General features: G+C 56.1%; 8 protein-coding genes across 9 annotated transcripts; 5 read left to right on the top strand and 3 right to left on the bottom strand.

Moving 5' to 3' along the window:
* Positions 1-79: 79 nt before the first annotated feature.
* Positions 80-1249, top strand: H310_08910 (ribosomal RNA large subunit methyltransferase J). Its single transcript, XM_008874834.1, has 4 exons — positions 80-150; positions 210-303; positions 365-440; positions 486-1249. Exons 1-4 carry the CDS (start codon positions 124-126, stop codon positions 1135-1137), a joined length of 849 nt encoding a protein of 282 aa, XP_008873056.1. The 5' UTR covers positions 80-123; the 3' UTR covers positions 1138-1249.
* A 235-nt stretch (positions 1250-1484) lies between these two features.
* On the bottom strand, positions 1485-2636 carry H310_08911 (hypothetical protein). Its single transcript, XM_008874835.1, has one exon. The coding sequence runs from the start codon at positions 2181-2183 to the stop codon at positions 1749-1751; it is 435 nt and encodes a 144-aa protein (XP_008873057.1). The 5' UTR covers positions 2184-2636; the 3' UTR covers positions 1485-1748.
* A 229-nt stretch (positions 2637-2865) lies between these two features.
* Positions 2866-5799, bottom strand: H310_08912. Of its 2 annotated transcripts, XM_008874837.1 has the most exons (4): positions 5621-5799; positions 5119-5564; positions 4236-5058; positions 2866-4163 (listed from the first exon to the last, which is right to left on the bottom strand). In XM_008874837.1, exons 1-3 carry the CDS (start codon positions 5699-5701, stop codon positions 4482-4484), a joined length of 1104 nt encoding a protein of 367 aa, XP_008873059.1. In that variant the 5' UTR covers positions 5702-5799; the 3' UTR covers positions 2866-4163; positions 4236-4481. The 2 variants fall into 2 exon arrangements, with proteins under 2 accessions (XP_008873059.1, XP_008873058.1); XM_008874836.1 differs by having other exon boundaries at positions 2866-5058.
* On the top strand, positions 2867-4474 carry H310_08913 (hypothetical protein). The gene has a single exon (XM_008874838.1). It carries the CDS (start codon positions 2963-2965, stop codon positions 4361-4363), a length of 1401 nt encoding a protein of 466 aa, XP_008873060.1. The 5' UTR covers positions 2867-2962; the 3' UTR covers positions 4364-4474.
* Positions 5800-6551: 752 nt separating the features above from the next.
* H310_08914 (hypothetical protein) lies at positions 6552-7712 on the top strand. Its single transcript, XM_008874839.1, has 4 exons — positions 6552-6800; positions 6865-6942; positions 6999-7077; positions 7137-7712. The coding sequence occupies exons 1-4, from the start codon at positions 6579-6581 to the stop codon at positions 7682-7684; spliced, it is 927 nt and encodes a 308-aa protein (XP_008873061.1). The 5' UTR covers positions 6552-6578; the 3' UTR covers positions 7685-7712.
* Positions 7713-7780: 68 nt separating this feature from the next.
* On the bottom strand, positions 7781-9013 carry H310_08915 (hypothetical protein). Its single transcript, XM_008874840.1, has 4 exons — positions 8780-9013; positions 8679-8721; positions 8221-8638; positions 7781-8166 (listed from the first exon to the last, which is right to left on the bottom strand). Exons 1-4 carry the CDS (start codon positions 8998-9000, stop codon positions 7910-7912), a joined length of 939 nt encoding a protein of 312 aa, XP_008873062.1. The 5' UTR covers positions 9001-9013; the 3' UTR covers positions 7781-7909.
* A 66-nt stretch (positions 9014-9079) lies between these two features.
* On the top strand, positions 9080-10745 carry H310_08916 (hypothetical protein; the record flags this gene model as incomplete). The annotated part of the gene is made up of 12 exons (XM_008874841.1): positions 9080-9133; positions 9180-9251; positions 9303-9345; positions 9410-9505; positions 9555-9668; positions 9717-9823; positions 9896-9940; positions 9996-10017; positions 10072-10159; positions 10214-10349; positions 10396-10461; positions 10527-10745. The coding sequence occupies 12 exons, from the start codon at positions 9080-9082 to the stop codon at positions 10743-10745; spliced, it is 1062 nt and encodes a 353-aa protein (XP_008873063.1).
* Positions 10746-10916: 171 nt separating this feature from the next.
* H310_08917 (hypothetical protein) lies at positions 10917-12290 on the top strand (the record flags this gene model as incomplete). Its single annotated transcript, XM_008874842.1, has 1 exon — positions 10917-12290. One exon carries the CDS (start codon positions 10917-10919, stop codon positions 12288-12290), a length of 1374 nt encoding a protein of 457 aa, XP_008873064.1.
* Between the last annotated feature and the right edge of the window lie 818 nt (positions 12291-13108).

Genomic DNA, 13108 nt, shown 5'->3' on the forward strand with positions numbered 1-13108 from the left:
AATCAGATGGGTCGATGTCGTACTTCAGAGAACACGAACTCTACCCACTTCGAAACGCACCTTGGAGGACACTTCGAAAGCCAATCGTTGCAACCCACACCACGAAGAAGTCGCGCGGCGCCGATGGGAAAGACGTCCAAGGACAAGCGAGTACGGCTCGTTGTCGTGTAGCGGATGGGCGAAACTAATGGCACGAGGGCTGCGTGTAGGACATTTACTACCGCAAGGCCAAAGAGCAAGGATATCGCGCGCGATCAGCCTTCAAACTCATCCAGCTCGACGAAACCTTTCACCTCTTGGACGGTACCCTCCACTTTGACCAAGGTCCTTGCGCATGTACATGAAACCACCCCCCAATTTCTAGGTGCCACGCGCGTGGTCGATCTATGCGCTGCTCCAGGAGGATGGACTCAGGTGATTGTCGACCGATTGCGTCCTTCGTACGTTCACCAGTTGCGTTGACAATCTCCTCATCGGGATACCAGGGAGAACCCAAATGTCCAGATTGTCGCGGTAGACCTCATGGAAATGGCACCGCTAGACCATGCGATTCAAATACAAGGCGACATCACAGCACAGTCCACGGCCGACGCCATCATCCGTCACTTCCATGGAGGCAAGGCGCACTTGGTCGTTAGTGACGGCGCACCGGATGTACTGGGCCTGCACGACCTCGACGAATACCTGCAAGCACAATTGGTGCTTGCTGCATTGAACATTAGTCTGCACATTCTTGAGGAAGGCGGGACGTTCGTCGCCAAGCTGTTTCGAGGCAAGGAAGTGTCCCGGTTGTATGCACACCTGGGTCGATATTTTCGCAACATTGTGTGTGCCAAGCCCAAGGCAAGTCGAAACTCGAGCTTCGAGAGTTTCGTTGTCTGCCAAGGCCTCCACTTGTCGCACGCTCTGCCAACGTCCATGGCTCTGAACCTGTTTGACCTGCCCTATGACAACGAGACCGACCGTCTCGTCGGGTCAACTCCCGTCCTCTTCCAGTCCTGTGGCGATGTCGATGGATGGGACGCCGACCAGTCGTACCCCATCGACGAACATGGCGCATACACGCACCAGGAGCCGCTGCAGAAGCCCATCAACCCGCCCTACGCCCTCGCAAAGACCACCACCACAACCAAATGATACAGAAGGTCTTGAATTAGTATAAGTCACACTAAATACAGACAGTATAAATTAGTGTGATCCGGTCGTACTTGGCTGTGACGTTGTTAGTGGCCATTCCTTTCGCGCTTGGTTGAATCGCTTTGCTTCCAGAGCACAAGGCTGACGTCTCCAAGTGCCAACGCTGTCTTTCGCCATCACGCTTTGCCTTTCTTCGGCGTCCACTCGAGAGTCCGTTGGGCAAACACCGAGACATGTGTGCACCTCGAGTAAAATCGCAAATCCGGATAACTGCAGGAGTGTTTCTCCAGAATTCGACGCGCCAATCAGAAGCGAGAAGAGCGCCCGTTTGTCTCGCTCCTACCGCAGCGAACTCGACACCACATCCGTCAAAACCACGCCGTCGGGAGGAGACGGAGATGCATGCGTGTCGCCATCAACCGTCAAACGGCATGAGCACAGTGCCATCGACGAGACCTGCATCGGCTAGATCGATCTCCTTGCAAACCCTTGAATATGACGACGACAACACTTTAGATCCGTCTCGGATTGAACGCTTATCCATGGAGGAAAAACGCCGCGAACGCCGCGCGGCCATCGAACTCGCCCATCAACGTGAAATGGAGGCGACTCTAGCTGTCTCTAAGGCAGAACAAAAAGAACGAGAACGCATCGAGGCCATGACGGTTGTCGATGAAGAACGGTGGCAGCAAGAGGAACTTCTCGCTCTGATGAAGATTCGCGCGACGCTCGACGAAAAACGGCGCAAGCGACAGGAAGCTGAAGCTGAGCGCGATGAAAAGATGTTGAAAGCCGTCATGCAGGTGTCCATGATGGAGTACAATGCGCGGGGGGAGATTGAAAAGCGAGCAGTTGAAGAGGAGCTCTGGCTGCAGTTTGAAGCGGACAAGGCATTGCGGGATATCGAGCGACAAAAGGCGCTGGCCAAAGCTGAAAAGTTCAAGAAATTGCAGACGGTCTTGGATATGAAGAAGCGCGCGCATATTGTCAGGGAGAGTGCGCGAAAGGCTGTCGAGGAGTTGCAGGCCCAGGAGCGTCAACGGCATGAAAAAATGTGGCAAATGCAAGAGGAAAACGTCATTCGAGAGCAAATTGAACAGCTCGAAGCCGTGCGACGGCGTCAAGAAGAAGCCATAGCGAAGCGTGTGGAAGCGGAACGCCGGGCTGATGAAGCATTGTCACGTGCGCAGGAATTGCGCCAGAAAGCACTCGCTGCCGCGAAACTTGTGCGGCAGACGTCGCATCAGGCTATGGAGGGTGTTTTACAAGATGAGGACGTTGTGCGGTTGGACGACCACCGCCGGCAATTGGAAGTCCTGGATATTGGCATAGAGTCAGCGTCAAGGATTTGTGAGGAGAAAGAGATGTTGGCGAAAGAGAAGCACGAGCATGCCCTCGCCCTCCGCGACAAGGCTCTTGACGCTGGACAGAGCGTCAGCAAGTCCATCGCGATCGCTTAAGGCGATGCCTGTAAGATATTTTAATGGGTTGTGTACGCATTTGGAGTTCCGAACGATTGTAAAATTTCATCGACGCGTGAGAGAATTCTTGGAAAATCCCGAGTTTCTCGGAAGTTACTGAATGGGGTGACCCCATCGTTTTTGCTGTCTTGCACGAAAAATGTCCAATTTCTTTGATATTCTCGAACATTTCCTCGTTATACTATTTTGAAAACTGTTTTGATACGAAAATATGATGTGGATTTGTAATGTCACTTTGCGAAATTAGGCGAAAAAGTAGAAGGAATGTTCGCGGCACATGACGTTTCCACACCACGTGGACATGCGTTGGACAACGACATCTGCACGACCGCGCAACGTTGTCGATGTCCGTTGACGCGCACATTGCCGACGGCATCGCAGTGGAGCTTGAGCCCGACGATCGAGAAGACGGTAAGAAGGAAATGACGATCGCATTCAACGAGGAACACCAGACGACCAACAACTTGGCCAAGATATACGTCGCTCGATCGACCCACTCCACGCAGTTCGAGCGGAAGGCGGCCGAAATTGAGGAGGAGGCAGCCCTGCGTGAGGCGGAACTCAAGGCAGAAGAAGAAGCATCCCTTGCTGCATTTCGTGCCGCACTCGAATTGAAGCGCCAAAAAGCGAGAGAAGCTCAACTCGCCCACGAAGAAACTGTTGTCCGAGCTGTGTGCGCGGCGTCACTCTTGGAGTTTACCGAGCGGGAACGGATTGAAGCACAGATGTCACTCGACGAGAAGAAGCGCTTGGAGGACGAAGCAGCGCAACTCGAGAACATTGCTGCGTTGACGACGGCGGCAAAACGGTCTAAGACCATCGCTGTACAGAGTGTGTTGGATCTCAAAGCTAAAGCGTATCAAGCCAAACTGCAAGCACAAAAAGCAATCCAAGAATACGAAATGAAGGAGCGGGAACGACAAGAGAAGCTTGCAGCCCTCTCCGACCTCGAATCGCAGCGGGAGTTGGAGCTGCAGCTTGGAGCGATGAAGCAGCGCCAGGAAGCTGCCACGTTGAAACGGCAAGAGAGCGAGCGTCGCGCACTAGAGGCCAAAGAACGAGCCCAATCGTTGCGCCAATCTGCCTTGGACGCCGCCAAGCACATGCGCGAGACCACCAAGCTAGGGATTTCTGCCATACTGGAGAGTGAAGAGAAAGTTCGCGAAGCGCATTACGCGTCAGAACTACAGACAGTTCAAGGAGCCAAGGAAGAAGCCCGACGACGGCGTGAGGAGAGCGAGCGCCGTGCGACAGAGGCTGCACAGAGGGCGGCAGCACTACGAGAAAAGGCCGTGAACGCTGCCAAGGACCTGCGCAGTATCTCGAAGCGTGGGATCGAAGCAGTGCTTGAGAAGGAAGAGTTGTTGCGCCACCAGCAATTCCAGAGCCAGATGAGTGCAGTTCAGTCAGAGCGCGAAGAAGCCACGCGAAGGCGCGAAGAGTGCGAACAACGGGCTATTGCAGCCGCCGAGCGCGCCAAGACGATGGCATCACAAATTTCACTGTCCACACCACAAAGCACATTGACTCTAGCAACAACCGACACTACAGAACATACATCACTTAGCCCCGCCATCGACATTGCTGCCAGGGCAACCCTCGACGATACGATCATACCTGAGAATATCGAGTCGCCAACTGCAAGGAAGGATGCGCCGGCTGCTGAAGTGGTTGCGCCGTCTTTGGCTCCGTTGCCAGCAGGTCGTGCGAAGAAAGAGCGAAAGAAGAAGTGCGTGATCATGTAGGAGGAAGAGTGCAGTCGAATTGGTAGTTGCAGTGTTTGAAAATTGACCAAATTTTCAACGATTTGGGGAGAAAACGCAGCAAATATGTGAAATAAGTTAAAAATGGACGAAATCCACTTCACCGCAGCACGTCTTCCTCGACGAGCTGGTCGTACAACAAATCGCGGTAGGATGACCCGTTGTCGTCGAAGCTCCCGGAGGTATCACTGCTGTCCTCAGTCTCGGAATGGAACGACTCCGACACCCCCGACACCGACGGCATCCGCACGAGTTTGTTGGTCGTCGAGCGGTACAGCGCCACGTTCTTGACGAGCCAAGGGTGGTCGAGGAGGGTCGCAATGGACGGACGACTGTCTGGGTCGGACACCAAGATCGATGCCAATAGGTCTTGCGCAAGCTCTGACAGGTGGGTGGGGTAGTTGATCTTGTTGCGGTATACTTCTTGCCGAAGAGTCGAGAACGACCTATCGTCGAACGGTGCACAACCGGTGAGCACCGCGAAGAGAAGGATGCCGGTGCTCCAGATATCAGCGGGGGCGCCGGCGACACCGTCATCGCGACTGGTGGACGGCATGAACAGCAGCTCGGGACTGCAGTAAAGTGGGGTCCCACACACCGTGTGCAGCCGCTCCGTCGTGCGTTCAGACAAACCGAAGTCGATCAACTTCACTTGAAAATTGTGGGTGAGGAGAACGCTAGAGACATGGTGTTAGCGAGCGATTCCACAAGGGGAGGGACGACGAGGACCTACGTACTTTTCCAATTTAATGTCGCGATGCCAAATGTTCAATTCATGGCATGCTTGGATGGCGTGGAGGAGCTGGTCATAACAGTGGGCAGCCAAGGGTTCGTCCATTTTGTGAAATGCCAGCACGTAGTCCAGCAGGTCATGCCCTTCGACCAGTTCGTGGACAATGCAGATTCGATGGGACGTCTCGTAGGCACCAACGTATCGAATGATGTTCTGATGGTCCAAAGCTTTCGCAATACTGAGTTCTGTGATGATCTTCTTGAGGCGGCGCTGGACGCGGGCAACCGCCGTGTCCTTGACGACGACAGAATCCCCAAGAATCGACTGTCGCACTTCGATCATCTGCGCTTTGTCAAACACCTTGATCGCCACTCGTTCACCCGACGAATGGTCCAGCGCGGCAAATACTTTAGCGGTCGCGCCGTTGCCGATGACCCGTTCAAACGTAAACTATGCACGCAGTCAGTCCCTGTCAACACAAATCGCGGTCGCGGCGTCGGACACACCTTCTCGAGAAGCGCTTCCTCGGAGATCTGAGGCCCCATGATGGCCCGCAACTGTGCGTCGAGGGAGGGTGCTTCCTTCATCACTACTTCGAGGTCGTGGCAGTGTTATCTCCAAGTTGAGGCCGACGTCCAGCGTCCGTGCATCCACACACGGACGCGAATGGAGAAATGGCTGTGATCTACGCCTTGATTCGTTTCGACAGCATCCAATCTCAGGCGGGGATTTGCAACTGTCAGAGAGATAGACCAATCACATGACGCAATTATTTATAGACGCCATCCGATTGGCTAATTCGTTTCCATACAATTGCCGACTGTGCCGCCCGAGCCCTCCTCACGCATTGACCGCGCAACAGGATTGCTTGGACTGATCTCAACGAGATGCGTACCTCACAATCACGACAGGAGAGTTTCGTCCCGCGTCTCGATGTGAGCATATCAAATGGTCGCGTCGCGACGAAGTGAACGCCCTGTCTCCATCGGATCCAAATCCAAGATTTTGCATCTACAGTGCCCACGAAGCGGGTGCCGTTTCAACAAGGACATGAGGATCTGCGAGGGCGAACGGCACCGCCGATTCAACTTGCCCACGGTCTCCACGACGAAACTCCACACGATTCAGGTGGATTTTGGTACATACCGATCGTGATCGATCCTGGGGACGAACGTCACCATCAGCGCAGAGCACACGACGACGAGAACGTGGTGCTGTCTATACAAATCAGGTCAGTGATATATGTTCATTACTGCACCACAAGTCCAGCACTCCGGATAGTCCATCTCCGTAGTCAGACTACAAATAGAAAAGCAACTCGTAGACCCAACCTATAGTGACATGGGCACAAAATTTCAAAATTGTGCCCATTGACGTCTTCCGGATAACGATCCGCGCAATTGATTGGCTGATGCGCGGTTGAAGCGACCATTGGTTGGCGGTGGAATTCGTTCAATCAGCATAATGGCCCCGAAACGCAAGGCGTCCGCGCTCGAGAGTGCCGCGAACAAGAAGAAGGAGCTCGAGGAGGTGCTTACCCCCGTGGACCTCACGCTTAAGCCTGCTGGCGGGTACATCAACAAGCAGCGTGTGTTGGTTTTTGCGTCCCGAGGTATCACGACGCGATACCGCCACTTTCTCGACGACCTCCGCAAGCTCCTCCCACATCACAAGAAAGATGTGAAGGTACCAACTTCTCCATCATGCAGTTCGTGGCAATGACGTTCTCATTGTTGTCTGGACAACGTAGCTCGATGCGAAGGACACCCTCCACGTCGTGAACGAAATCGCCGAAATTAAAGGGTGCAACAACACGGTGTTCCTCGAAGTACACATTTCCAAGCAGCACATGCTGCATGTCTCGGTCTCATCACTGTTCGTTAGGCTCGCAAGAAGCAAGACTTGTACATGTGGGTTTCCCGTACCCCGACCGGGCCGTCAGCGAAATTCCTTGTCCAAAACGGTACCGCTAGGATGCTTCCACGTTCTTCGACTTCATCTCGTTCACCCCATTGCTTGCAGTGCACACGATGGACGAACTCAAGATGACAGGCAACGCACTCATGGGGTCACGGCCCCTGCTGACGTTCGACGCCGCATTTGACGAAACGGCCCACATGCAGTTGATCAAGGCCATGTTCATCCAAGTGTGGGGCACGCCAAAAGGCCACCCAAAGAGCAAGCCGTTCATCGACCGCGTCATGAGCTTCTATTTTGCAGACGGCAAGATTTGGTGTCGCAACTTCCAGCTCGCGGACGAGGCCGACACAAAAAAGTTGGAACAGGCGGCGCTTCACCGCGGCGAAGAGCTGACCAACCTCATCGAGATCGGCCCTCGTTTCGTCATGACCCCCATCCGCATTTTCGACGGCAGCTTCGGCGGCGTTACGCTGTACCAGAATCCCCACTACGTCGCGCCCAACGAGACACGCAAGCATGCCAAGTTCGACAAGCGCGACAAGTACGTGGCCCGAAAACTCGCCGAGGATTCGCGTGCGAGCCGCAACCAGATCAATGTCCACCCCGAAGATCAGTTCGCCGACGTCTTTGCCGGCGCCGCCTCCCCCTAAGCTAACGTGTACCTCTCAATTGTTTCGATGCGTCTTTCCTCTGTCGTCCGGCGACGAGCTAGCTAGCAGCCTGGCTCGTCCACGAAGCTGCGCCTCGGGGACCAATGTTAGTTATAGCTGCGCTAACCCACAGCGACCGACGGACTTTGTTGTGACGGAGGCGAGGACCCCACTGGCGAATGTGAGTTGCTAAAGTAGGAATCGGGAAACATCGCGTGACTTCAGCTAGTCAAACCACGGAGGGGCTAAGTAGGGTGATGGGGATGTCGGCCAGGGGCGGCGAGGGGGACTGACAGGCGGCAACGGTGCCACCGTGGACTTGGTCGCATCGGTGTTGGCGGGATGCGTGGCCCCTTCCGGGGGCAAGTGCGCGTGGTTCGCCGTCGAGTGGAGTTGTGTGAACATGATGGCTTCCAGGAGGCGCACACGATGTTTGGGTCGGTCCATTTTCAGTTTGCTTTCGAGCGTTGTGTCTGTCATTTCTACTCCAAGTCCGTCCGTCAGCGAGATCGACTAAACGAACCAAGCATTTGCACCTGACAGGGCGAGGCCATCGATGTTGTGCGCCAGAAACTGCGGAACGTATTGGGACATTGCATGGGACCGGAGAAAGTCGGCGACGTGAGCTTGCGTCCACGTCTGCATGGCCGGCTCGAGGCGGTGGCGACACAGGCGCGAAGACCACTGGGGGTCCCACCCTCGCAGCAGCAACACCGTCGACTGGTGGCCATCCCGCAGCGCCAAGTCGAGAGCTGTGTCGCCATCGTCGACGGTCGTCAAGTCGAGGCGGGCCCCCGCCACGAGCAACTCTTTGGCACAGGCGACATGGCCGCCGCCCGCAGCAAGATGGAGTGCTGTGAGCCCCCACGCATTTTGGTCGTCTAGAAGCGCCCCTGCATGCACAAGGGCTTGGACACTTTGCTTGGCGTTGTTCTCGGCGGCGAGATGCAGCGCCTAGTTCATGATACGTGGGACAGTCGCCGAGTGGACGTACGGTCGTGCCGTCGGGGTCCTTCAAATGGACGTTGGCGCCGCGTCTTGGAAGGAAACGTCGTCTGTCATGGCAATATTCGTAGTAGTTGCATTCGAGCGTACCTCACCAGGAGCTCCACAGCGCGGCTGGCATTCCATGCCGCGGACATCATGAGCGGGGTTCGGTCGTGCTTCCCCGTCGCATCGATGTGCTGGAGACCCCCTTGTTGAAGAAACGTGTCGATCAAATGCACGTCGTCTGCAAGGCACACGTCAATGAGTGCGTCCGGGATCGATTCAAAATCCGCCGCAAACGCGGGGGCGACCGCCATGTTGTCGTCCATGCGTCGAAATGACGTAACTGCCACTCGAGGGCGTGGGCGTAACTGTGTGAAACGGCGGCCGCCGTGGTGGCCGACGAGGATGGGCCAGAACGTGAGCGCCGACGCGACGGAGGTCGTGCAGTTTAGGAAAATGGTTTGTCCGTCCGAGTGCCACCGTGCATGGGATGACGAGCTTGCAGGTCAAGTACACGTATTACAACAACCTGGACAAGCTCGACAAGGCGACATTTGACCCTGCCGTTGGCTTTCAAGTGCGTGCGATGACGTCGCGAATGGCTGTCTAAAACGCACACTCCCAATAGATCTCGCGGGCAAGTTATCTCGAGCTGTGCAGTCGCATCGAAGGTAAGTTGTCGTCCATGGCGCGTCGCACGTGACGACGAAGTCGCTACGTGTGCGGCCAACGCAGGACGAATCGATCGGATCCCAGATTCGAGGGTCAAGGCCGCCAAGTTGGACAAGCATGTGAACGAAAAGATGGACTTCTTCGCCGCGGTCGAGCAAGGTATGCCATGCGTCATGTGGCGGTGTGGTTGTGGACTCATGGATGCCAGGCAAGGTTGTGCTCGGCGACACACTGCTCCATGTCGCCGTGCGACTCGGGCATGTCGAGATCATTGGGTACTGGCTGGACAAAGGGCTCAAGGAGAACGTCCCAAACTTCCGAGGTAACGAGATTTGTGCAAATATGACATCCACGCTGCATGGCGTCCCAGGCGAGTTTGCCCATCAAGTGTGCACCCACCCGTCGATTCAGTTGCTCATGGACGACGTCGTGCTCGTGCATGACGTGCTGGGGTATGACTACGACGATGAAGCCAAGGTAAGTTGGGTGTCCATGCGGTCGGCGAGCGGCTCATGCTTACGTCCGCCATGGCGGGACTCGCTCGTGCAGGTCCACCGCCTCGTTCGCAGCTTGAGGCGGATGTGGCCGCTGTGGGTACGTCTCCCCTCGACAACCATGCCATCCCGGTCGATGCTCACTTCCTGCGTAGATGTTTGACGCGACCGAAACCGGTACTCGTCCATTCGCCTCCCATGATTTCCCCCGTCATGCTCAACAACATCTAGCGCTGCTCGTCAAGGTCCTTGGGGACGTGCGAAGCTCGCATCCGTTCCTGAACAAGTACCTCAAGATCGCCAACACGCTGGCTGCGCGGTGCGTCCGCCGTGCGACGCACAAGACTGTCATGGTCGTTCGTGTGCATGACAGATATCGCAACCGGGTGTCGCATCTCTGCCTTCCCGTCGCCATCGACCTCCTTCGCGAGAACGACCACAAGGCGTACGATGCCAAGGGCGCGATGTTGGCATGGCCGACCGATGAAAAGCTCCAGCTCATGTGGGATGTACGAACTGAGGTCGCAAGGATTCCTGCGACTGACCACGCTGCAGGTCCTTCGAGCGACCTTTCCTCAGTGGAAGCGCCAAAAAGATGTGGAAAAGGACGTCGCGTATCTGGTACGATTCCCCCTCGACCGCAAACGATCCGTCCATTCGCCCGCTCCACAATGGATGGCTCGTAGCACTTTGTTGAAGATGCCATGGCTGCGTGGATTGCGATGGCGGATGACCTGCGCTTGTACCACGATGACGCGCCACCCATCACGGCCGACGTGCTGCAGAACTTTGACCGTCAGATTTGGAAATCACGGCTTGGCCCTGACCCCGACGACGTCGATAACTTGTGCGCTCACATCGACGGCGTCCAGCAGTTTGTCCGCGCCAAGGACTTCCACGCATGATCGTCCACCCCGTAAACTCAACGAGCCATCATTTACGTTGTAGAGCACATCCATGTGCCAATATGCTGCGTCCGCGTTGACTTTTTTTCACGACGCCCGACAGCGTCAGCCAAACTTGCCATCGAACCCGACAAACCCGGCGAGTTTGAAAATCGGGAAAAATGGCTTGGCATGGAGCCTGGAGCACCAGTTCCACGCACTCGTGAGGCGGCCGTCGATGCACGACCCAGCGTCAAAGAAGTTGTCGGCGCCGCTTCCGTCGAACGCTTCCCGAAAGAAATCGACCAGGATGTCTTGCTTGAGCGCGTCGGCGCCGCCAAACGTTGTCTCGATGTAGCTCTTGAGCTCGGCAGACTTGGCCACGAGTGTGTCGATCTCGTCCAACGTGCGAACGACGGGACGGAGGATGTGGCCGACTTGCGCATACTTGTCGATAAACATGAGCGCGTTCGGGACGTTCTTGTCCCCAAGGTGGATGACCGAGCTCCCGACCCAGTGGTCGAGCTTGCGCTGCGTCGAGTGCAAAATGACGTGCATGGCGCGCGAGATGAGCGGCGATGGCTGGATGCGATGAAGACCTTGGCCCGTGTCTGTGAGTTGGTACGGCGCAGAACCCGACAGCAAGTCTTCATCCGTGAGACACCACAGCCGAAACATGTCGTGCGCGATCTCGCGCCACAGCGTGAGGCTCTGGAGGACGTAGTGGAATTGTCTCGCGTGCGTGTGGGAGAGGCGGGCGCCGTCGTTTCCAGACACAATCGCGAGCGAGTACTTGGGGTCGGCGCCGGCCGCGTCGTTGGATGGGGTAAAGTACTTGTGCAGCATCCCAATCATGCGGTCGATGGGGTCCCGCTCAAAGTACAAGTGGTAGTTGTTGTCCGCGATCGAGTACAAACACTGCTGGATATCGTCGGCGCGGAGAGTGGGCGACATGAATTGATTCGTGATCTTGCGGATCGCGACGTCCTTCTTCTTGATCTGTTCTTGGATCTTGGCGCGGGATTTGCCCTCCGGGGCCACCACCATCGTCGCGCATTCGATCAGCGGGTGGTCCAAAAGCGCCAGCGCATCATGCGACTCCAAAAGCGCGTACACAGTCTTGAGCGGCTGGATTGGACTGAACCCGAGGAGGTCTTGGATGGCAGGGGACACGGCGTCTTGGAGAAGGTACATGAGGATGCCGTACTCGCCGCGCATCTTCTCGGGGTTCATGATCTTGTACCGCCGTCCGAGCTCGAAGAGCTCGCCAAAGAACCCTGCAAGCGCGTCAAACTGCTTCTCTTCGAGCAGGGTCTGCCCGGCGGCGTAGTCCATCGATACGACGAGCCCGGAGAGGAAGCCGGCAATTTCCTGCAGCTGCATGCGAGTCCGCTTGGCAGGCGCGGTCGTTGCGGCGACTCCCGTGTCAATCTTGTCCGTGTAGTGGCACACATTGAGAGCGGCTTCCAGCGTCCGCAGGCGCTTACGTTCTTCGTACGTCAAGCGAAGGGGGATGTACTTGGCGCGGTCGCGCATGGACGTCGTAGAGGACGGTGCATCGGCTGACGAGGGGCTCGTTCCCTCCGCCGTCGACTTACCTATGAACAACGATCCCATCAAATTACAGATGCTTTTCCTCGGCCCGCGAAAGTAGCGCGACACCGTGGACGCGTCGTGGGCATCATCGCCGCTCGAGTCATCACCTTCGGGAGCACGGGGTGATTCAAACACAACAGGTGTGCTTGCACCTGCTACGGCATCTTCCTACAGAGTTGTGTGTCAGAATCAACACTAGGATGTGGCGGATGCACCTTTGTCTTGCCCGAGGGAGTCGCTGCGGTATGGAGGATGGGCTGGAACGTATGCGTCTTTCGGTTTCCCTTGCGATGCTGCCCACCATAGCACAGTTGGCAAAAGTGATCGTGGCACTGTTCGCAGAAGACTTCGGCAGCTTGGTGGCGGCACTCGATACACACGGTCGTGTCGAGTTCTTCTTCGTTATCAACGACAGCATTCACATCTGATGCACCAACAACTTGGGAGGCGGGCGCATCCACATTCATGGACGAAGCGTCGTCGTCGTCTTCATCCGAGTGGTCTAGCAGCTCCGACAGCCGCCGCAGCCTGTACAGTCCTTTGCGGTCGGTCATGATTCCGTGGCCAACTCCTGCCGCCCCACTGAAACCGACGTCGTTTGATTGGATGATACTCCTTCGATTTCCAACGAATTAAAATGCACAAACGTTGCAGGCCAGAAGAATATGCATCATCTTCCGAGCGAATTTCAGCGGACACCGGTTCTGCACACACGTCTGCTTCAACGCGGACGGCTCTTGTGGTGTCGACTGCGTGGGCATGCTTTAGGCTACCTACTGGTTGTGACC

The sequence above is a fragment of the Aphanomyces invadans genome (genome assembly GCF_000520115.1).
Source record: "Aphanomyces invadans strain NJM9701 unplaced genomic scaffold supercont1.19, whole genome shotgun sequence".
NCBI lineage: Eukaryota > Oomycota > Saprolegniomycetes > Saprolegniales > Verrucalvaceae > Aphanomyces > Aphanomyces invadans.